The sequence below is a fragment of the Fulmarus glacialis genome, unplaced genomic scaffold (assembly GCF_000690835.1).
Source record: "Fulmarus glacialis isolate BGI_N327 unplaced genomic scaffold, ASM69083v1 scaffold10794, whole genome shotgun sequence".
Classification (NCBI taxonomy): Eukaryota; Metazoa; Chordata; class Aves; order Procellariiformes; family Procellariidae; genus Fulmarus; species Fulmarus glacialis.
The window spans coordinates 16,999-40,161 of NW_009209932.1; the positions used below are offsets into that span (position 1 = coordinate 16,999).

General features: G+C 34.4%; 1 protein-coding gene across 1 annotated transcript in view; it reads left to right on the plus strand.

Annotated features, from left to right (window-relative positions):
- Positions 1–10,754: 10,754 nt before the first annotated feature.
- Positions 10,755–23,163, plus strand: part of ZZZ3 (zinc finger, ZZ-type containing 3) — a 33,289-nt gene continuing 20,880 nt past the window's right edge. Inside the window, exon 1 of the mRNA XM_009576999.1 lies at positions 10,755–12,265. Within this exon, the coding sequence (XP_009575294.1) occupies positions 10,755–12,265 (1,511 nt within the window). The remainder of the gene's footprint in view (positions 12,266–23,163) is intronic.

Consider the following 23,163-nt stretch of genomic DNA (forward strand, 5'->3'; position numbering starts at 1 on the left):
TATTCTACAAAAATGAACAGACTGGTTTATCTGGGTCTTTTAAGAAAGTAAAGGAGCACTGTTTTTCTTCATCAGCTTCCTTTTCATCTGTAAGCTGTTAGCAGGGTTATTAAGTACTTGATGACCCCTTACAATTGCAGCCTACCTGTAGGAAAAAAGAAATGTCTTTTTATGCTTGATATTTTCTGCATATTGCAATAATAACTTTGTTAGGAAATAAATCATATTTTTCCTATTTATTGGTATAGAACTATGTTCTAGCTGTGGTTAAGACATTAAATACTTTTGGAGTCTATTCTGCTAGAATAACATTTTGATAAATGGTTACTGTAATGAAGTTAGTGTAATTAATTTTATAATGAGCTTTTCAAGAACCTGTGTAATTTAATGTGTCTCAAAGATGTTAGTCACATGTTTTGGTAATCTGCACAGGAGATGTTCTTTGGATAACAGCAAAGCTATTTAGCAGCTGAATGGTTTTGCATGAAAAGCATATTATAATTTAGAGTGGGACTTTCACCTAGGATGATGTAGTGGAGTGGGTAGGTGGGCTGAGAAGGATCTAGAGTGATGGCCAATAAGTCAGGTTAAGTATGATTTTTTTGAAGTGGGACAAGAAAGTTATTTGTGTAGACTGTTTTTAGTTTTCTTGGTAAGTTAATTGTATCAGACAACAATTACTTTGTTGACTGATTAGTAGATTTGGTAAGGGTGTTTAGTTAAGGCTACTGTCTTTGTTCATGCTAAATGCAATTTGTATTAAGTGGTGTCACAGTAATTGATCTTTCTTTGCATTTTTCTGATACGATGAAGCAGTACTAGGTGGTGTGTTGAAGTGTGGAATGTAGTTAATTGTTCCTAGGGCTTTGGTACCACCTTACAAAGTTCACATCTTCACCTTTGGTTCTGGCCACATGACCCCATTCTTGTGCTGCAGCACATTGTCCTTTAATGCAACCCACAGGAAAAATTGATCCATCTGGACCCGTCTGAAAAGAAAAAAAAGAAAAGGTGATATTTTAATCTCAAACCTATTTGTAGATTCATTTTATAGTATAGTTGCACAAATACTTGTGTTGACAGAGTTGTCACAAGTATTTGTGACAGGTAATTGGGATGGGTGCTGTGGTGATGTGTATAGATGAATTGTGACTAGGTAAGATCCCAGGTTCTGTCAGGTCTGCCTGTCTGCTTCTTCAAGTTATTCCCAGTTCCAGTTTTCCTCTTTCACAGTTGTGATCTTTCTGTCTTCTAGCAGTTCTTCAGGATTTCCAGGCTGTCTCTTTCTCCAGTCAACATCCACTCACTTTGCTAATTTAGCTGCTCTCCTTACCTGTCCATTCATGTTTACTATTCCCCTTAGCCTACCTTCATCACAGCTCCACCAGGATTTCTCAGGCAAATGCCTCTCTATGCCAAATTCCAATTTCTTACTCCAAAACATGGAGGTAGAAAAACTTCTTGAATAAAAAGTCAGATGTGTCTTAAGCAGTAAGACAGTTTGAAAAAAAAAAAATCCGTATTTGTGCACAGAAATGAGTAATTATTTTGACTGAGAATTGAGGGGAGAGGCAGCAGGGTGGGAATCTCAGTCTGAGGCAGATGCTTCAATGTATGATTTCAGCACAAACTCTGATTTGGCCAAGATACAAGAAATAAAGCAGTTTAGGGTTTGTCTGTAAGGAGAAGAAATGTGATAGAGTGGTTACTTTTCTAGAGTTCTGCTGTACAGTTACACTTGTATAATTCATATTTAGTTTTATATGAATTAACTTTGCAACCTTATCTTGGGATGTTTGGCTGGAAGAGGGGTGATGCCTCTATCGTACCCATCCTCCCAATAAATTTCCTCATGTAGGTAGCCCAGAAGAGTGAGAAATATCAGTGCGGTCAGCCGTCTTGATAACCCGCTGCTGACTGGAAGGGTTAAAAAGGAACAGATGTGCATTGCTAGTCATTGTCATATAACTGGTTTGACCTTTTTCTTTATTTTGTGGTTTCAGAGAAAGAGGGGTCAATGTAAGACAATGATGGAGAGGAGGAGGTTAAGCTTTTGTTTGTTTTCACACATCCTATTATTTAAGTACCAGATTCAGCTTACTCCCTTACTCTTCCATTACTTTTTTTTTCCCCAGAAAGAACTAGAAACAATTTTTCCCATAAGAAGATTCTTTCTAAAGATTTTTTTTTTTTCTCCTCTTATGTAAGAATAGGTTTGTCTGGCCTGGTGAACCCATCTATTTTAAGGAAGAAAATGAGCATATTGAACTATCTATTCCAGTTCTTTGTCAGTTTTAGCTTTTAAGTAAAGCGCGTGCCTGCTAGTTTGGAGTGGTATAACTTTTAAAAACTGTTGATAATTTTTTCCTACTATTCTAGATTTTTCTTTTTTCTTTATTTTCTTTATTTCATCTTGCTATCCTTAAATATAAGATAAAGTAAATATAAGTAGTCCCATTCTGACAAATGTCTGTATTTTGACCATATGTGATATAATCTTACTGTGTCAGAGATGGCTGAAATCTCAGAGTAATTCCAGATCATGGAGCCTCATAACATCTATTTATTTTTACTTTTATTGCATTTAAGCTTTCACTATAGCTTTAAGTTGCTTATTGTTATATATTATTTCAAGTAAGATCTTTGTAATGTCTTCTGGTGGGGGTTATTTCTATCATTTGAAAGTATTGCTTATTTTGATGTAATGTAAAATCAGAAAAATAGAGTGCCTTCTCCAGAAAACTGTTTCCTTGCTAATGTAGTTATGCTAAGCTCAGGATGTGTGGGAAGAGATGCTGGCGTACTCTAGATGTGATAGACTGGTGAATATAATTTGTTAAATGGAATTCATCCCTAATTTGGTAATACCACTTTGCTAGGAAGTGATATGCTTTGTATGTGGAGATAAACCAAAGCCCTGATAATCTGATGTCTGTGCAGGTTCTCTTCAAAGATGCTGATTTTTTGTCTTCAGCAAATACTTCTGTAAGGGATTAGATTCTGTATAAATAAATAGCTTCTGCAGTCTTCATTTTATACAATAAACCTTCAGTTTTAAAAACGTACTGTTTTAAATAACATACTACTGCTCTGCAGAGAATTTAAGAATTGCTATTTTATACCACAGAGATACACCGGGTTTATTTATTAGTTTAAGTCATCTATGAATATTGTCTTCTTTTGAAATACACACTTAAGCAGTACTATGCATGCTTAAAATGTATAAAGTCTAATTGTTTTTTTCTATGTCACTGAAATAATGTGGCCTGGAGTGTACAGCTGATAAGAAGAAAGATAATGGTGTAATGATCAGGATGTCTCCAGGCAATCAGAACACAAAAGCTTATTCAAAATACCTTTGGTGTAATTCTCTGTGGGAAATGCAAAACCAGAAGGTGTAATTTCTTGCCCCCCGTCAGAGGCCATATAATGAAGCATATACACGGTTCTGCTAACAATTAAAGATTGCATGCATGCATGCTTAGTGTATGGATGCAGTAATTGGTTAAAAATTTATCACATGCTTATAATAGAAGGTAACGTCAAGCAGGAGATTTGTGATAAATGTTACACTTTTTCCTTGTTAAACCACTTCAATGTAGAAGACTGAGTTACAGGTACAGGGTCAGGTCAAACTCAGGTTTTGTCAACTCTGATTGATTCTTGGGAGAAGTGGAATTTAGAAAGAGGCTTGAGAAAAGTCAATTTTGGCCATTGGTTTCGTATCTGCACTGAGATAGACCAGTAGCAAGGTAGTTCCTAGTGGACTGCTGTTTCCTAAAATATAAATAGTGGCCAGTGGCTCAGAGTGGTTTCTGAGAGATTCTGAAAGAAACAGACATTTATAGGTTCAGAAATATGGCAGACTTTGCTATATTCTTACGTAAAAGTCGCAGTTGTTTTAATAGAGTTATATTAAGTGCATTGTAATAGCAGTCTAGAAAATCGTTAGGTCAATAGAAGCAGGATTTCAAAATTCAAGAAATAGTTCGGGATGAAATGTAGAATAATTGAGTGTACGTTGTCTCAAACTAGTTAAATTATGCATAGTCTTATATTCTCGAATCACACCATATTATTGTCATTGATACAGAATTGTTTGGATTTGTTTCCTTTCCCAGAAAATGTTCTGCTTTTCAGTACTAGAAGGTTGTGTGTAAAAATGATGTTTCTTCTGAAGTGTTATAATTTGAAAAAGATAATGTAAAATCTGACACATATTTTTAAAAGAATAAAATACACTGCTTTAAAAAAGGAATATATGTTAAGGACTCCAAAGTTCTGATGACAGAAGTAAGTATGATCGAAGAGTCTTATGACTGAAATAAAACATTCTGCAATATTTCTTTCAGCCAGAGGCAGGCAAGGTCCCACAGATCTAGAGCAGAAAGAAAATGAAACAGGAAAGGGCAATTATATATGTCTCACATTTGCTCGTGTAAATGGTAACTACACCAATAACAGATACCGTTTCTGAAGTAATTTGGGGTTTACTGCAGGATGGGACTAGAGGGTGCTACTGCTATCAGGTATCCACAGCTGCAATATCTGAACACTGGAAAAAGTTTTAATCTTTACCACCATGCAGTACTACTGAGCATGAATGGAAATTGATTATTAGATGAAACTGAGAAGAACAGGAAGAGAACAGATTATTTCTGTTCATATAAGATGATGATTTGTTATACTCCAGATGAGATGAACAAACTATTCTCTTTTCTGGGGATGAATTGTTGTGGAAGGCTGTAGCTATTGTCCATTTTCATAAAATAGTGACATAAAATAACTATTGGAGACTTTCTCCTGTTGCAAGAGTCTCTTCCCCCCTCCCTCCCAAATACACAATTTATTTTTGTTTGTTTAATGTTGTATGTAATGTTAATACATGCATTGTAAGTACCGTATGTATATAAAAAGCACCACCACACAATTATAGTAGAGACTTTCATTGCTTTGCTGCTTTCAGGTCCTGTATGCTGAAACACCCAGTATGTTCATATATTGACCTCTTTTCTTTACCATTTCTTTTCTGGCTTAGGGCCACCTTGAACATACTTCTAACTATGTGCATGTTTCTTAATTCTTGGGGTTCCTTTAGACAATTGACTTGTTTCCCAGATACCCAGTACTGGTATATGAAGTGAAGAAATTGGTTATTCTGCATATTTAGAAAGGAGTTTCCTCATTCTGCTGTCTTTAACTGTTGGTTTCCATCTCTATGTAAATTTGTTTCCTCTGTTGCTAGAGGTTTTCACACACACAGTTCAACATTCATGAACTTTGTTAAATAGGCTTCTGGTTAAGTTAAATAAAAATTCTAGCGTTATTATATGACTATGGTGTGTTATCAGTAGAGTTTGCCTAAAGCTATGTAACACTTTAAGGGTTCTCAAATGCTAAAATCCTGAAACTCCATCCTATGCTGTCATCAAATTCTTGATTGTATGTCAGATGTATCAACAATTTCTGTAAGCAGTCGAACTTCAGTCTCACTCTGAAGAAGTTGTATACTGATTAATGTATGACCATTCCCTATAAGGTTTCAGGATCAACACTTGCTCGCTGACTTCTTACACAGGTCCTTCCCCACAAAAGACAAATTCAGGGTCCCTTTCTTACTTCAAAGCTTTGTCTCTGTCTGCATTTACATTCTGCTTTCACCTGTAACTTCCTCATTTTTAGTGGGCTTTGCAAACCAGACCATGTTGTTTCTTAGCTGGTTCTTTCTCTTTAGGCTTTGAGTCTTTATTGCAATATTCTCTTTCTTAAATGTTGATGTGGTTCCCTGAAGAATGGCTTAGACCTAAAAGCATATTTAGTTTCCTTTGCAGTCCTTATTCGAACTCATAAATATCTTCTAAAATGAGTGGTGTCCAAAACCTTGAATTACTCTTCCATTGAATTTCTCTGCCATGCAAGATGTGGTTGTTCTAGGTGAAAAAAGTCATTCTAATTGGTTATGAACTGTAAAGAAATAGTAGCTTCTTTTCAAGATAATTTTTCCAAGGAAACTTCTGGGAGAAGTTTTTTAATTGTTCACTTAGTAAGCTCTTGTGAATGTTGTTTTCTAGTTTTTAAGCAGTAATTAAGGTGCAGTCATTTCAGTGTATGCTGATTAAAGTTTTCAGTAAAACTTTTTTTCCCCCACCTTGGTTTCTCCTCTTGTGATATTTACACGTTCTTTTTACTGTTTCTAAAATGCTCTTGCTCTCCCCAAAGGTGACTAGGCACAGTAGGGATTGTGTCTTTCCTTCTGTGAGTAAAATAGGGTTGTTTTAGGGGAAAGAAAAATAGGGGAAATAAAGTCTACAAATCTGAGGAAAGACTGATGTTACTATTTCAGCCATTCCTAAAACAACTTATGTGAATGTTCTTTACTTATGGACTGATAAAGTAATTAAAAATTTTGAGATTAGACCTCCTTCTGATAGACTCACTGTTATATTTTGTTTCAGGCTTTTTTTCTGTGTTTTGTATTTTACCAAAGTTACTGAGCTATGGGATTTTTGTTGGGCTATGTTATTTGGTTTTTGCAAAAATCTGTCAAAATCTCTCTTTACTTTTGGTATCTACATATGTATCTTTCCCCTAAAGGGATCTATAGGAAAGGCAACAATACAGGTTTAAGTAACTCAGAGCATACCAGGATATTAAAACCAGAAGAAACTTGATGGCAGAGGGGGCAGGGGAATACAGGCTGAAGTCACTTGTTATTGGAGCTCTTTATGGAGTTCATCTCTCACTGTTTCTGGTTCCATTCCTGGTATGGCTAAGTAGCAACTGTTTCTTTTTGCTCATTCCTTTCAGTCATTTATCTCTTGCATTTCCAAGTGTTTTTCCTTGCCTTCTTGGTTTTCCATTCTTTATTTGTCTTTTATTATGACAGTTCTCTGCTGTTTGTTAAATTAAGAAATTCCACTGAATAATTGAAATCTAATTTAATTTAGTTATCCATATAATAGAATTTATGATACTTCATGTAACATCATTGTAGAAATATCTTTCATTATTGAATTTCACTGTAACTAGACATAGTTAATTTCTTCTCCTCTTATTTGGCTCAGTTTATATTTTGAATTGTCAACTTAATGGGGAATTTGGTTTGTGCTTTTACCAGTATGCAATCATAAGTAGGTTGAAAGTAAAGAAGACAATTTCCAAAGGCTTTGAACATATATAATCTAAATATAATAACTGTGTAGAAAGAAAAATGTGGAGAAACCTGGCAGCTTGTGTTTCGGATCATGAAGTTTCTGCATTGTCAATGTGAAAATAAGTTCATTTTTATGAAGTCAACAGAATAAGAAGAAAGATTCAGTAATCACTATTCTATAGTGATTTATGGTGCCTCCATAGCACTAGATGTTCTTAAATTAAACGCGATTCCTGGTATGTTTTTTCAAGTGATAGCTGTTGGGCATTGGCACTGATGCCCAAACTCTGGAGACAGCTGAAAGCGTTGTGTGGCTTTTGGATCCATAGATTTACTTCTGTCTTTCAATATCAAAATGGTGCACTTCCACTATAAACAAGGTAGTACACATTGTTTTCCTTGGGTGAAGAATAGGTTTAATGTGAACTCTGGAAAGCATTTCACTCCTATTGTGTAGATGAAGGTTATTCAGGGATTTGGAGCTAATACAAGTTTTGAGTTCTGCTCAGCTGATTAAAATTAAATAGCAGAAATCATTGTTTTTCACTGTGTATCTAATTATAAAATATATTTGACAATGCCTTTCATAATTCATTAGTTGTAGTAATATCTTTCACTACCTGTTTTCTTGTGTCTCTTCAAATATCTTTTGAGGTTTGAGCACCCTAACACATGACTCTGTTGGGAATTCATTTGCTTGCACATCTTTAGTGTGATACAGTGAATCACTTAAAAATAACCAAGAAAGGTGTTTTACATTTGAAACCTAAATTAGCATTTCACATTCTTAATTACTTTATAGCATACTGTTCTTTTTGTAGGACACTTGTAAAATTGATAATTGCTTCTTAAAAAAGCTGTTACTCTTTCTATGTCCTGTTGCATTCTTCTTGATTTTTAATGAAATAATTTAAATGTTTTATTGATGCCTTTGTCTTTTTCTCAACAGTTTTCAAAATCTTGTTAATGTGATGGCATAAACTAGTAAAAAGGCATTTGGATTACATCATGGATATCAGCAATGGCGATTGATATTATTTGAGTGGCGCAGTGAGAGTCTGCTGTATGAAGTATCAGAAGTTTGTATTTCTTCTAGTTTTGCAATGGTAAGTTTTTTACATTTTGTATTAAATAATAATAACTTTTAAACTTGTTATGTGAGGTGTGTTTCTTTAGAAAGTAACATACCAGCAAATCAGTAAAGATTTCTGTCTTACATACATTTCTAATGTCTGTCAAATTCAGCAGTAGTTACTCACCAAAGTGTATGTTGGAATTGGTTTAATTTATTTTATTGGTATCCATTTGAAATGTCAGTTACTCGTCCTTAGTGTGTGCTAGCCTTAATTAGAACAACCTAGGTGAAAGGCAATATCTAAATAACCCTGTTTTTCACATTTGGGTTCAACCCCAAATGAGATCACTTTTCAGAAGGTACTGAGCTTGTGTGTAAAAGGGGAGAATATACAGGCAAGTTTATCCGTTTGGAAAATAGGTATAAACAACCATTGTAGACAACGCATAGTTACATGATTTTTTTTCTCTCTTCAACTCGACTACTGATGTTTTGCCCATTTCCTGTTTGTCGTGTTACTTATATTTTCTATTAAGACAAAGTTCATTGGACATCTCACACTTTGTCCTGCATTGTTACTTTTAAAGGGACAGAAGGGAAGTTAGCAGTTCTTTACCTGTATCTCCAGGAATACAAACAGTGCACCTTTCTAGGCATTCATGTAAGGCAGCGGGAGTAGCTAACAAGCAGGAAGGTTGTAGCAGCACAAATACAATGCAGTTTTGAGAATATTTAAAAATTCCACTGTGTAATTGCCTTTTCTTCGTCACACAAAATGATGTGCTGTCTTATACAATTGTATCTACAGCTATACCAAGCAATACTTCAAGGATACATTACTTTCATTAAGAAATACTACTTGCATTATGAATACCTAAACAGACTATAGTAATGACTGTTAATTGTCAAACAGAATTGTATTGCTTAAGAGGTGTACTGGTCTTGTCCCGTTCTCTCTTTTCTGCTCTAGGACCATCTGACACCTAAATAGTAGATTTGGGAGAATTTATGCTCTTTTTTTTTTTTTCTCTCCTGTGCTGAAGATGGAAAATGCCTATTGAAACAATTTTCCTCCATTTGTCATTTTCAGCCTTCCTAAATAACATGTGAAAGGTTTGATTCCATATTTAAAATTTTAAGTCTTCACATCATATGTCAGTTGAACAGGTTTGTATAATCTGGAATTTGGGAAGATGGAAAAAGGAAGGTATGCCATTATGTACAAATGTGAATCTATTCATTATCATGGGTATTATGACAGGTTTGTGGTGATCTGCAGTTTGACACATTGAATTTTTAAAGATGAAATGAATAGAAGGATAAAACTGAACTGGTTTTTATTAAAAATGTTATTTTGAGATTGGGCAAGTCAAGTACTCTTACATTTCACCCTGAAATCTAAAATACAGACACTCTCAAACTGGATGTTTTAAACTTAGCTTTGAGTCTGAATTTACTTAAATCCAATGTAGGTGATGATTCATCTCACCAACTGTATGAAAAGTTTAAAAGTGGAGAGGGCTTGGGAAACAGCCTTCTAGTACCTCAGAGGAGATTGCTAAGAAGATAGAGCCAGGCTTTTTGTTAACGTAAATGATGCAAAAATAGGGGAGGGTCTAAAAAAATACCTGGATTTAAGAAAAAATATTTTCACTATAAGGACAATTAAACAGGTTGCCCAGAGAGCTTGTGGAATATCTGTACTTGGATGTTTTCAAGACCGAGCTGGACAATATCCTGTGTAACTAAATCTGAAGTTAGTCTTGATGTTCATTTGAGCAGGAGGTTGGACTAGATTGCCTTCCAAAGTCCGTTGCAACTTGAATGATTTTATGATTCTGATTAAGGCATTTTGTTTTAGTTAATTTTTACTATTAATGACTCTAACTATTTTTTACTGGTGTGATTTTTTTTTTTTTTTTTTTTAAAATCCCCTGTTAAATTAGAGTTGCAATTCTGTTTTGTTACTTATGAGCGATTTGTTTTTGTTTTAAGCAACAGGTGAGCAAGCAAATACAGTTTTAATGGTTTCCTTCTTAGTATGTGAAACCATGTAAGTAGAAACTGTGGGATATTAAGAATGTGATTTGATACCTCTATTTTACCAGACAAATTTAAATAATAATACCAATACATTATATCATATGTACAATACATAAAAATAGTGTATTTTAGTAACTGGAGCCTAACTGGAACATTCCAGCCTTACATAAGGCATAAACATGACAACATTCACACACAAGTACTAAAGCCAGAACAACCGCAAATACCAAGTCAGCTACTTTGTGGCTTAGATGGAAAACTTTTTTAATGCCCTAAGGAAATACCACAGAAAGAAGTGGTATTAATACATTGCATAGGCATATTCAGTTTTATATTAGGTACATTTGTGACAATATATTCTTCATATTTGCTATGTCTGTAGGTGTTTTTTAAATATTTTTTTCTGACTGTTTTGTTTACATTTTTTTGAAGGTTTCCCAATGAGTGGATCATGATGAACATACTTTAGGGATTTGCCATAGTATGGCTGCTTCTCGATCTACTCGTGTTACAAGATCTACAGTGGGTTTAAATGGTTTAGATGAAAACTTTTGTGGTAGAACATTAAGAAACCGTAGTATTGCTCATCCAGAGGAAGTTCCCCCCCATCCTCAAATACGGTCAAGGTCACCAAAGAAGAGGCCAGAGTCTGTGCAAACTCAGAAGGGAAGTAACGGAGGAAGAACTACTGATTTGAAACAACAGAGTGCTCGGGAATCATGGGTGAGCCCTAGAAAGAGAGGGCTGTCTTCTTCAGAAAAAGATAATGTTGATAAACAAACTGTGGAAAATTGTGAAAAAAAACAAGCAGAACCTGTTTCACCAGTTTTGAAAAGAATTAAGCGCTGTCTACGTTCAGAGGCACCCAACAGTTCAGAAGAAGACTTGCCTACTAAAACAGAGAAGGAATCATTGGAGCATAAAAGCTTAGTGTCGGACAATGATGCAGTCTCCACAGGGACTAAGCGAGCTTGTCGATGTCTTATATTGGATGATTGTGACAAAAGGGAAGTTAAAAAGGTGAATGTGTGTGCAGAAGGATTTAATAATTCTGCAATAGTTGACGAGATCGCAGGTTATCAGACTGTCAATGGAGTTGGGGAGAGAGACTCAAATTCTCTTAACTGTGATGACTGTCAGCTTGATGGGAACACTAAGCAAAACAGTGCTGGTTCCTGTATGCCCAAGGACAAAACAGTAGCAGAAAATGGAAACTCATTTGCCCATTCTTCATTGTTGCTTAATAGCAGCAAGGAGGACAGTGTTGTAGACCATTATGTGCCTTGCACAAACTCTCAAGAACAGGTAAAGTTAGAGGACCACAAAATAATAAATGACTGCTTGCCTGAGGAGCATGCTAATCAGGCAGATGAGCCAGCTACAGGGTCCTTTTCTGAAATCCAGTCATCTTTGTTAAGGGATTCGGAGGAGGAGGTAGATGTTGTAGGAGATAGTAGTGCCTCTAAGGAACAGTGTGCTGAAAACACCAATAGCAACCCGAATACTCATCATGACAGTGCATCAATCTCAGGTGAACCTGAACCACATTCTTCAGTGCTGGACTGTGTTTCGGCTCAAATTACATCTATGTCGGAACTTCAAGAACACAGATACACATTGAGAACTTCACCACGAAGGGCTGCCCCTGCCAGAAGTAGCCCTACTAAAAATAACTCTCCTTGTAGAGAAAACGGACAGGTTGAGGAAAATAATCTTAGTCCCACTGAAAAGAATGTACCTGTAGGTGTTAATAATATCAATGGATCTCCCAAAAAGTCTGAAGAAATTAAACAGAATGAAAAAGAAAGAAATTGTAATACGGGAGATCATGGGAGTGATGGACTAAGAAAGCCACTTTCTGAGGCTAGGCTTGTTGCTGGATATGTACCATCTGCCAAAGAGAGTGCCAATATCCACACTGCAGAGGATGATGAGGAAGAGCCTGATGTGTATTACTTTGAATCAGATCATGTGGCATTGAAACACAACAAAGAGTATGTGTAACTATGGTAACCATGAATTCTGCTTTTGTTTCTTACCAAAAATATATAAATTAATACATATTTAAAGTAGTTTCACAAAAATTGAAGTGCTTTATAATTTTCATACTCTTCAGTCTTCATTTTTCTTCCTTGTTTCTACCCCAAACAAAATTAAACTCTATTTAATATGCAGTATGGTACAGCAATGTGGTTTATACATTTCTAGCAATATGAATTCTTTAGCCAGAAATTGTGGGGGTTTTTTTTAAACACATCTGTTATCTCTTTTCTTTAAAAAACTAGCTGGAAACAAAGGAATTATAACCCTTAATTACAGTTCAGTTATTTATCAGCATATCCAATAGGCACAGTCCATACAGCTGTTGTACTATTCTGTTGTACATAGAATTTAAGGTTAGATACCTATTTTCAGAGTGTAATGGGAAAGACTTATCATTATCATGTTAAGGAAGATAAATTGATCAAATGCAGCAATTTGAGAACTTTCTCCAGAGTAAATTATGTCTACATTGCTGTTTATATTCCTTAAATGTAAATATATACATGTTCTCATTATTATTAGAAAAGAGCACTAACTTGTTTTTATATTTATCATCTGAATGTCTGTAAGTAGAACTGTGGTAATCGTACATTTGTGGTAACTGTGAAAGAGATTCTTGAAACAAAAGGGCAATTTTCTCAGTGAAGAAAGTTTACTTGGAGAAAATTTGTCTTCAAATGGTAGATTGGGCCACAGTTTTTATTGCACAGTCTTTGTAACGCTTTGACTTCTGTGTTTTGCTGTTTAGTAGATGTTTTACATTTTGTTGTGAGTACTGAAAGGCCAAATGCAGATGATCTTCAGTTTGCTTCATATGAAGAGTTAAACCACTGCTAGTAGTTTCTGTAAATAATCACAGCACAATTATTATGAATATGGGGCAGAAGGCACAGATGATTGTTTAATCCAGCAGAAGTTTGACTGGGTTTTTTGGTTAGAGTTGCATTATTTTTATAATGAAATTTTGTTCAATATTGGATATGAATAAATTATTTTAATCAGAGAAAATTGTGAATTAGAGCATGGTTCAGACAAACTATGATTTCAAAATAATGATTAAATATCTGCAGTTTCAGCCAGCAGCCCAAAGTGTATGGACACTTTTCCTGGTAGATAGAGAGAAGATTGCTGTTTCTTAAATTATAAATGGGAAGAATGGACTGTTGTCTTTTGACTTTTTTTTGATGTTTTTGTATCTGTATGTAGGATGACTTTACTGGTTATGTTAGTACAAAAATACATTAGTAATGTATCTCTTTTTTATTATTATTATTATTTACTAGGAAAAGAATGATAAAGATCATATCAGATTTTTAGATGTAGCTTCAATTTTTACTTCTTTCAAATTAAACATGTCTGAAATGCACAGTTTTTAAAAATCAAAATCTGCAATTGAATGTAAATACTGTAAAAATAAAAGTAATTTTTTCTATTCTTACAATTAAACACAGATCTAAATTGTTCTTGAAAAATTTCAGGAACGTGCCCTAGTGTTAGCTTTTGAATATACACAGTTGCTCTGAAGATCTGACTAGTTGTTGTTCTGATTGGCAGCCTGTTTGTGAGAGCTTGTTGGGGAGCTTTTGAAATTGCAACTAGGACTTGGTAGCTTGCTACTAACTTGCTGCCTGAATGCAGAATTCCAAAAGAAATTGCTGTTATTTTTATCCTATCTTATATTTTACTGATTTTTGGTGGTGAAAAAAGTCGAAGCTAGAATTCTCTTCTAGATCAGGAAAGAATAATGTCTACTTTTCAGAAGGGAAGCATGCTACTGTAGGTAGTGTTAGCTGGATTTTTTTTTTCCCTTTAAAAAATGTTGATGTAATTGGAAAGTTATGGGCAGTCTGTTGTTGTTGTTTATATTTGCAAGAAAACAAATCTAGTATTCTAATGGTTCCTCATGATAATAGGATCCTTCTAAAGAATTTAAGTCTATATTTTCATATTTGAGTGCAGTTGTTGTTTATCCAGAACTTCATAGTTCAAGAGTTAATCAAATACAGTGCACCTACATCCTTTTTCAAATTTTAAAAATAACAAAGTTCATTAGAGGATACTCCTAATTTATGTGTTACAGTTCTTGAATAGTGTCTTTATTATACCCTTATTTAATCTCATTTGGTGCTTATTTTCTAAAATGTTAAACTAAAAAAAAAAAGGTTTTAGCAGAAATGTTTTCCCTGATTAGTCAGATGCGAAGAATTCCAGAGTTCCTAAGCTGTCAGGTAAAGGCTATTCGCTTTGCTCGTGATATTTCTGGCTCAGCAAAGTATCCTGGTCTTCTGCTTATCAGATCTTCAAATGGTACACAGCTTTGTTTTTCTGTCCGTCATCAGTTTGTGATTAAACTTGTCTTTATGGATGTTTTTTTTCTCTGGCTTATATTTCTGTTCTCCTTTAAAAGCAAATTCAGAGAGACATTAGCATCTTGGCTAGGTTGAGGAGGCAGATTTCTCCAAGAAGGCATTAATATCACTCTTTTGATGTTCCACAGCGGAAAAAAAGCTGTATTCCTCTGTGTTGTAGAAGCAATTTGATATGTCTGTAAACTTACATTATTTCTTGTTATATTACATGGCTTGATGACATACACATTCATACAGCTGATTTTCACTCTCCAAGAAATTATTGTAACACTGATAAAATATGAATATGCCAAAACCTTCAAAAGCTGTTGATAAGACTTGCTATAAGAAAAACAACTATATGTATATTGTGGTATTTTTTGTATGAATTTTGTTGCTTTTTGAATGTTGTCATGTTTAAACAACATTCATATATTAATATTTCTGGGAAAATGGGATGATATAATAGGAAGAATAATCATTACAGAAAGCAAATTGTGGAATATTATCATTCAGAGAGAAGGCTGAAATGGTGGATGTTCCACAACCTCTTTAATAAAATAGATCCCTCCTACAAAGACAGATCCGAGATCTCTAAACAGAAATTTTATCACAACATAGACATTCATGTAGACAATAACAGACTGATCTAGGGAGTTGTATAATTGTAAAGTATTGTTCATGTAATTTTTGTGTTATTACACACATAATTTGAATTTTTGTGTATTCCTCTCAGAAAAACATGGTTTGATGCATATTTGAAAATTTTGCTTGTATGTTCTAGCTCAGAAACCTTTGCATTTTCTCTTGAGATATTTTCATCAAAACTGAACTTGTTGATTTAAATCTTTTTAAACTGCTTAGTTTTATATGCTGTGCTTAGTGTTTTGCATATGTCTTTCCTCAGGAGTTTCTAATATCTCTTTGCTGTATCGTTTTATAGTTTAATTCTTTCTTACAGTGCAGTAGCTTACTTTAGTTTTCTATCATATGCGGTATTCTGTTCTCAGTACATTTTCCCCTTTGCCCAGTGTTTCATTTAGTGCCCTTTTTTCTTTTTTCCTTCTTCCTCTCTACTTACTGTCTTTGGAGATTTGCAATGTTTGGCAGGTATTAGGTTGCATGGCGGAAAATTTTTGTTTAACACTTCGCTCTGAGTTCTCGATGAAAATGTAATTGAGGAATTGAGTTTCCATGTACATATAATGTATTATACAGTGTGTTTCTAGGAGCCTGTAAATTGTGATTAGCTTTATAGAGACTACTTAGGCCTGTAGGTAAGCCCACTGAAATACAAGAATTACGCATGAGCACTTGCCTACAGGCATTCAGTTGCAGCAATTAGGACCTTGTGTCTATTCAGTAAATATTTTTAAGTAGATATTTTCATATATCTTTGGTTTCATTTATTGCTTTATAATATTTAAAATCATAATAGCTGTACTGACATTTAAACTGAAGACAGATTAAAATGAAATATTTTAATACATCTCTTAAAACCCAGTCTTGTGAATTCTTACTGTGGGTTGTATTGTTGCAGAGGTCTTGGAAAGACAGAGGACCATGTAGCGTCGTACAATCAGATTTAATATTTAATTGACAATTCATAGTAATACTGTTAATGTCTTTGGATGCACGTTTAATATTATATGAATGTGAGAAAGAAAAGAAGCATCTGTGGCATTTCCTGTGGTACAGGTTTTGTATTTTATTCAGTCACAAATGTTTCTGCCTGATGAATCAAATTAGAACAGTTCTCTATAAAAGTTCATCTTACTGCACTTGACTTGTTAGAATAGGGTCTGGTGCACCTTGCCATACCAATTATTTGAGAACTGCTTCAAACAGAATCTTCTTAAAGTGTAACTCTAACATAATCCTGTAGCGGTCTTTTTCACTAAGGTGAACTTCTAATTTTACCTGCACCGTGTTTTTTCCTTAACCGGATGATGACAATTAGTATTAAAAATTAAACTACTTTTCATTAATATGTTTTAAGATAAAATCTCCATGTCTATCTTCATATATGTTGGGCAAGAATAAAAATATTACATCAGTTTTGTAATTTATCCCCATATATTCAGATATAGGTCTCAGAATTAAGGTCAGATTTATCACACAGTATGGATTTATTTTAATGTACAGATAAGTCAGGTAATCTAACATTCCTTTATGATGATGTCATGTAGCTATGAGTAGCTAATACTGTAGATTAAATTTATCCTCGTATATTATTTTTAAGGACACTTTTGACTCATTTTCCTATGAGACATACAGTTTTAGTCTGAGGAGACTTTGGTTGTTACATTGTTTCATCTTAAGGAATAAAGGGAATTGGTGTAAATCAAGTTACTTTTTGTAGTAGCAGTTTTAATCCATACTGGGGTCAGGAATGTTATGAGATGTCAACTATTTTGTAAACATATAATGTCTGAGGACTTTATAGAATATATCAACAACATAGAAGAATTGACGAAGTATACATTTTTAGTGTTGAAGAATAATAGAAGTTAATAATTTTTTTAAAATGCATATATGCCATATATATTAGATATCCATGTGTTTTAATTAATCCTTTGTTCCACATAAGAGTGGTGTGGCATACAGTGATATTTTTCTTAAACTACCTATTAATGTAAAACTTAAACATACGGAAAATTCGTACTTTTTTCAGAGAGTAGTTTCTACTGTCTGGTAGATCGGTCTGTGTTCTTAAGTTAGAAAAAATTAAATCGGCTTTGAGTAAAAATCTTATTTCATGTAGAAGTTGAATGCTGCAACTCGTTCATCTGCAGAATAGAAATGTAATGGAAGTCAATTAGAAACTTCTAACATGAGTTTCTGATGAACGGCAGTTTGGTATTGCAGATAATTGTGTTATTAAAACATGTGATAGTGTAATGGGCATACAACCACATTTATATATTATGAAATCTTCATTATATTTTTACACCAGCTTAAAATACTAAGTATTTTGAGAATTGTTTACTGCCAGCATCATTATTTTATCATGTTTTATAAGATCATTTCTATTTATAAATACTTACCAATGGCAAAGTGATAAATGATGCAAAATTATTGCGGGACTAAAGATTAAGGTTTAGATAAGGGTATTTTTGTAATCATAGAATCATGTTTTATAATTACATAAGCTATTCAATAAACACTAAATAATAGAGTTCTTAATTTGCAAGATAATGCCTTGGGCATGTGCTGCATCTTCTTTTCTCTCTCTAGTAAACTCTAGGAGCCATTAAATGTCAAGTACATTTGTCAAATTTGTTTTTCTTTCTCTGAACATAGTTATCGTGCTGTCAACCACAGCACAGTTCTAGTGAACAGCACTATCAAACACAGTGCAATCCTCATTTAAATAATGCATCTTGTGGAAAACAAAGCTTGATTTCTTTTGGATTTGTGTCCTTGAATTCTCTTCTCTCCTGATTTGCCTCATACCTGCTTTTCTTTTTCTGCCTATGCTCTCACCTCCAAGAGTCCTCTCTTGCAGCATCCTGTCCTGGAAGAGAGAGCTCTCCAGCACAGAGCTGCTTCCCTGCTGGCTGGCTTGGTAGTATGTGTGGATATGTGTGCTGATGCATCGACCAGAAAATGTGAAGAGTAACAGTTGAATTCTGCTTGCCTTTCTCTTGTGGAGACCGTAGTTACGGTCTCACCCCCTTCCCAAACTTTTTTAGAGAACATACAGGAACTCGTCTTTCCAATTCTTTGATCAACGTTGATCAAAAATCATGGGAGAAAAATGCACAGATTTAAAAAAACAAACAAAAAAACCCAAGGCAAACTTACTATTTTAATACAGAAAAAGGTAGAAACTTACTTTCCCGCTTGTTCATTTGGAAATGCTTATCATTTCTAAGGATCCTCATTAGTAAATTCATCTAAATTGGAAAATTAAGTGTTAGTAAATAATAAAAATGGTTTTGAGGTGTAGGAAATATCAGCTGAAAAAAAAATCAGATGCTGTGGGAAATTCATGGTCCTGATTTAAAAAAAGAGAGGCAAAACCAAGAAAAGGTGGGGTAGTAACATATTCACCCAACACAGCTGTGTGGAGAGTAAGGCTCTGGCTGTGTTTTTGGCTATGCACACAAGGGACACCTAACCACACTTTACCACTTCTGCTTTTGTTATACCAATGTAAATTATGTCTGATGGGACAAGGAATAAATTATATTAACATAGTTGCCTACTTGGTAGGGATGTACAAGTATTTCACTAAAATATTAGTAGGTATAATGATGCCACCAAGAAAACAAGCACTGGCTGGCGTATGCTATGAGAATGCGGGTATCTTTACTCTTCAGTTTTAACTAACCTAGCTTGAAATGATAACTCCATTACCAGTCTTAAGTATTTGGTCTTATATGAAGTTTTGACAGCATCTCCATCATGAACTACAAAACTGACTGGCAGTATCTTTTAGAAGGAATTGTACAAGCAGTACCTATTAATGCTTGTTTTAGTCTCAGCAATAAGTTCTAATCAAGATAGGTGTTTCTTTGGTGCTAGAAAGTACTTATATGCTATTTCGAGGGGAGGAAAGATCCTACTTTTTGGTTTCCTTTAAATTTTGTTCTTTGTAGGAAGAGCCAGCTGATTTTTAATTTTTCATTATTGCACATCTTTATTTTGCTTTGCATAGTTCAAGGTGAAGATGTGCTATTGTTTTGTGTAACAACCTTTGAAAGTTTTATGCTTCTGAAGCCAAGGACCAACTGTGTTTGTCCGTGGTTTATTATCATAGTGAATACTAATAAAAGATACATTTTACTGATTTTCTTTCTTATTTCTAACTTTTCTTCCCCTTCTTTACCCAAAAAAGATTGAGTGAATAATACTTTGTATTGCTGTTAGAACATTCAACTTCTCATGATTGCATATCATGTTTTTGTAATCCAGTTATAGTCTTCAGATATTACTGTAACAGAATACTTGAGGGAATATGTTAATTTGTTCCTATGGCAAGAATATACACTGGAATCGTTGGAGGGTTTCTTGGGTTTTAGTGAAAACCTGCATAAACTAACATAGAGTGAGTTGAAGGAGTTCAGTAATCAGTGTTGTCAACTTTCTCAGATTTCTTTGTTCAGAGGATTTCTGCACAGCTGGGTCAGTTTCATGATAACATCAGTTGCTCCTATTTTGTCTCTGGAAGAAAGCCCCTTCTGTTGCTTTCCCCAACATCTTCTTAGAGAAGAATATCTAAGTGGAGATACTGGAGGAATCTGTGTGGTATTTTCTCTCAGTAAAGGGACTGGGCCCATTCTCATTAGAGATGATGAGAAGGGAGGAGAAAGAGTTGGGGGTGTGCTGTCAGTCTTTTTTTCTGTGCCCCTTGTGAGGAAAACAATTTTACTGCCATTTCCTTCATGTCACTCCAAGCCTTGAAAACAGAGGAATGACAGGGACCTATATCTTCTTCCCTACTAAACGTCACTGTCCTGCAGGCAAATACTTTTGAAAGTTCTGTTAAGGAAGGTCAAAAGGCTATATTAAAATGTGTTAACTGGGGGAGGACTGATGGATGATGTTTTAACCTTTCGTATTGACAAGACTGAAACAAGTTACATGTTTGTTCAGAGGCACAGAGAGTATTTGCTACTAAAAATTTTGAAAACTTGCTGGAAATGTGGGTATTTGATAAAGGTGCTTTTGTCCAGCTAATATTAAATCCTGCTGAGTGTGGTGGACAGCTCTTGACAAGAATGAAGTCTGTAGAAATATATGAGTGGGCGTTCTGTTTCTGGGACAGAGTTAAGGATTTAAGAAAGAAAGGGACATCACAAGTTCATAACCAATAAAATACTGTTCAGATGCTTGAAATACGAAGTCTGGAGCTGTGAAAGTTAGAAAAAGGGTGAAATTAGAGTGGAAAATGGCTCTTTTGCATCCAGGTAAAAGACTGCAGTAGCGTTTTCTGTTTTGGTTTAGGGTTTGTTGGGGTTTTTTAAATGTCCTTTAAAAAAAGGACATTTTTGCTTTTTGGCTTATTTCTGTTTTATTTTAAATAGGTGCTATTATAGCCTGAGGCTGGCATTTAAAAATTGCAATTTTTGTTCTGTTACTGGCACAGTAAACTTGGAGAAGCCACTTAATATATACTTTAGTTGTTTCATGTATAAAATGGAGATGCAGTTTAATTATTTACTTATCTCAGTCTTTTAAAAGGTCTGAAGTACGAATATTAAATATGGATAGAGAAAGGACAGTAAATTACAGTACATGTAAAGAGGTTAAGCTATAGTGGAAAACAATTTCATAGTGAGTTGCAGAATTGGCTATAAGTAGATTAACTTGGTCATAGTATCTAAGAATTAGGTAAGGAAAAACGTACCATATGCTGCTTTCTTCAGGGAAAGGTGGATTTATAAATCCTGACAGGAGTTGATAACGTGCCCTTATGATTATGCCCTTAAACTCCTTTCTGTTTCTGAAGGGAGATCAAAGAAGGGCCACTCTTCATCAGTCTCTACGGCTTCCTCATTGCTATCATGTGTATTCTACAAGTCTAGCATTGCATCCCAGCACTCTCCCCTAGTGCAGTAACAGATTTTTTAAAAATCTCAGATGCACATCAGGATAATTTGCGAGAAACTCTACAGTGTCAAAATTACTGTATCATGACACTGGCAAAGGTTTCAGGCCAAGCTTAAAAGCTGGGAGCATTATCTGATATTTTTGAACTGAAACAAACAAACAAACCCCAAACAAAACAAAACACTTTGAAATGAGAAGATTCTGTTTGATCTGACTTAAAGATTTCTCCAAGAAGTCAATCTCTTACTGCCTGGGGTTTCCCTTTTCCTACAGTAATTTGCAGTCTTATAATATAACATGTTTAATATCCAATACTTTCTTAGCTTAGCATCTAATAAGGGATTTTTTTCTGAATCGCTGTTAGTAGACCAAAATCCAGAGTGATAAATGACTAGGTATAGGAGAACAGGTTTTAGTTTGTACTTTGCTAGAGTGCCAGTAGATGGCAATAAAAGAAAGACTTACACAAATCCTCCTGATTACTGATACGTACCGATTTCATGTCACAGCTCTTGGAAATAGAAAAAAAAAGTTTGTTTTAAGGTAGATATTTTTTCTACATATATTTTAGCCATGTTTTGTTATGAGAAGTGTATACTCCTTCATTTAAAACAAATCCTACCTGCACAAGAAGTAAGCAATAATTCTAATACAAAATTTAAATTACGGCACACACGTTTTTACCTTCCTATCCCCAAAATTGATGTTACTGTACTTTTTATCATATTGTGAATGATATTCACACAACTGTAAAAGTGCAGTTAGTTTTTGCACAGCATTTTATCAGTTAAGAGAGGATAAGTCATTTCTTTTTAACGAGGGATCAAAGTACATGTCTTTGCAAGGTACTAAGTGATGATTGTAACACAAGTATAGCTGACAGTCACTTTTTTTATTTCAAGTAATTTCTGTGAGTATCGGGACAATAAATTACAGGGAACTCTATATGCTGATTTTATTATATGCATTACAAATAATTTTTTGCTACAGTTTTTCATTGTTAATGAATGTCACTTCTGTTACCTGCTAGCTTTATAAAACTATTTTATATATTGTGAACTTTTTTAAAAAAATACTGAATAGAGTTGCATTAGTGATCTAACAATAATAAATACTTAAAGAAGGGAAAAAATTGTCATTGTGATAACAATGCAAATGTTTTAAATCCGTATATGGTTCATGCTAAAAGCAAGTAATAAACATTTAGCTATGTGTCTGTAAGATTGTCTGAATACTATGTGAAACTTGAGGTGATCAAAGTTGCATGAGTTAATATATATAAGTAAATGTGAGAATGTTTATTACATCATTACTTCTGAGGTGATTATGTAAGGTTGAAAAAGATGAAATAAGGACTAAAGTTTGGACTGGCAAGGACCTCCTTCCCTTTGTTTTCATTTGAGGGGAGAGTAGAAGTAATACTGCTGTTTCCGAGTCTCTAGCTTAAAAGGTGAGAAAATGCAATATAATTATGTTGGAATATTAGATAAGGAAAGTCCAACAAATAATGCATAGTAGTGTTTTGAGATACCTCTTGCTAATTTCAAGTTTGTGTGTAAGTTTACTTTGGATGAAGGTACTTAAGAGGAAATTTCTTCTTTTTTATGGATAAGACCAGTGGCAGAAAATTTCCTCATGTGTTCTTAAATGTTTGAACATTAAGACTTTGTAGGGGGCTTGTTTTTAGAGGAGGCTTGGCATTTTTGTAGTGTTTGGTGAATGTTACCAACAGCCACCTTCATGTCTGCCTCTTACATTGTCCAACAGGACAAAACTGATGCTTCACATTTATTTACCACAATTTAACTGAAAAGCTTCTCTTACTTATTTTATTCCATCCACTAATTTGAATTAGCTACCTAAAAGTTAAAATTTTCATGTTGTAGTATCAGTTTCTCACATCACGCATTTACTTAAGGTTTAAAGTACAGTGCGTTCTTCTC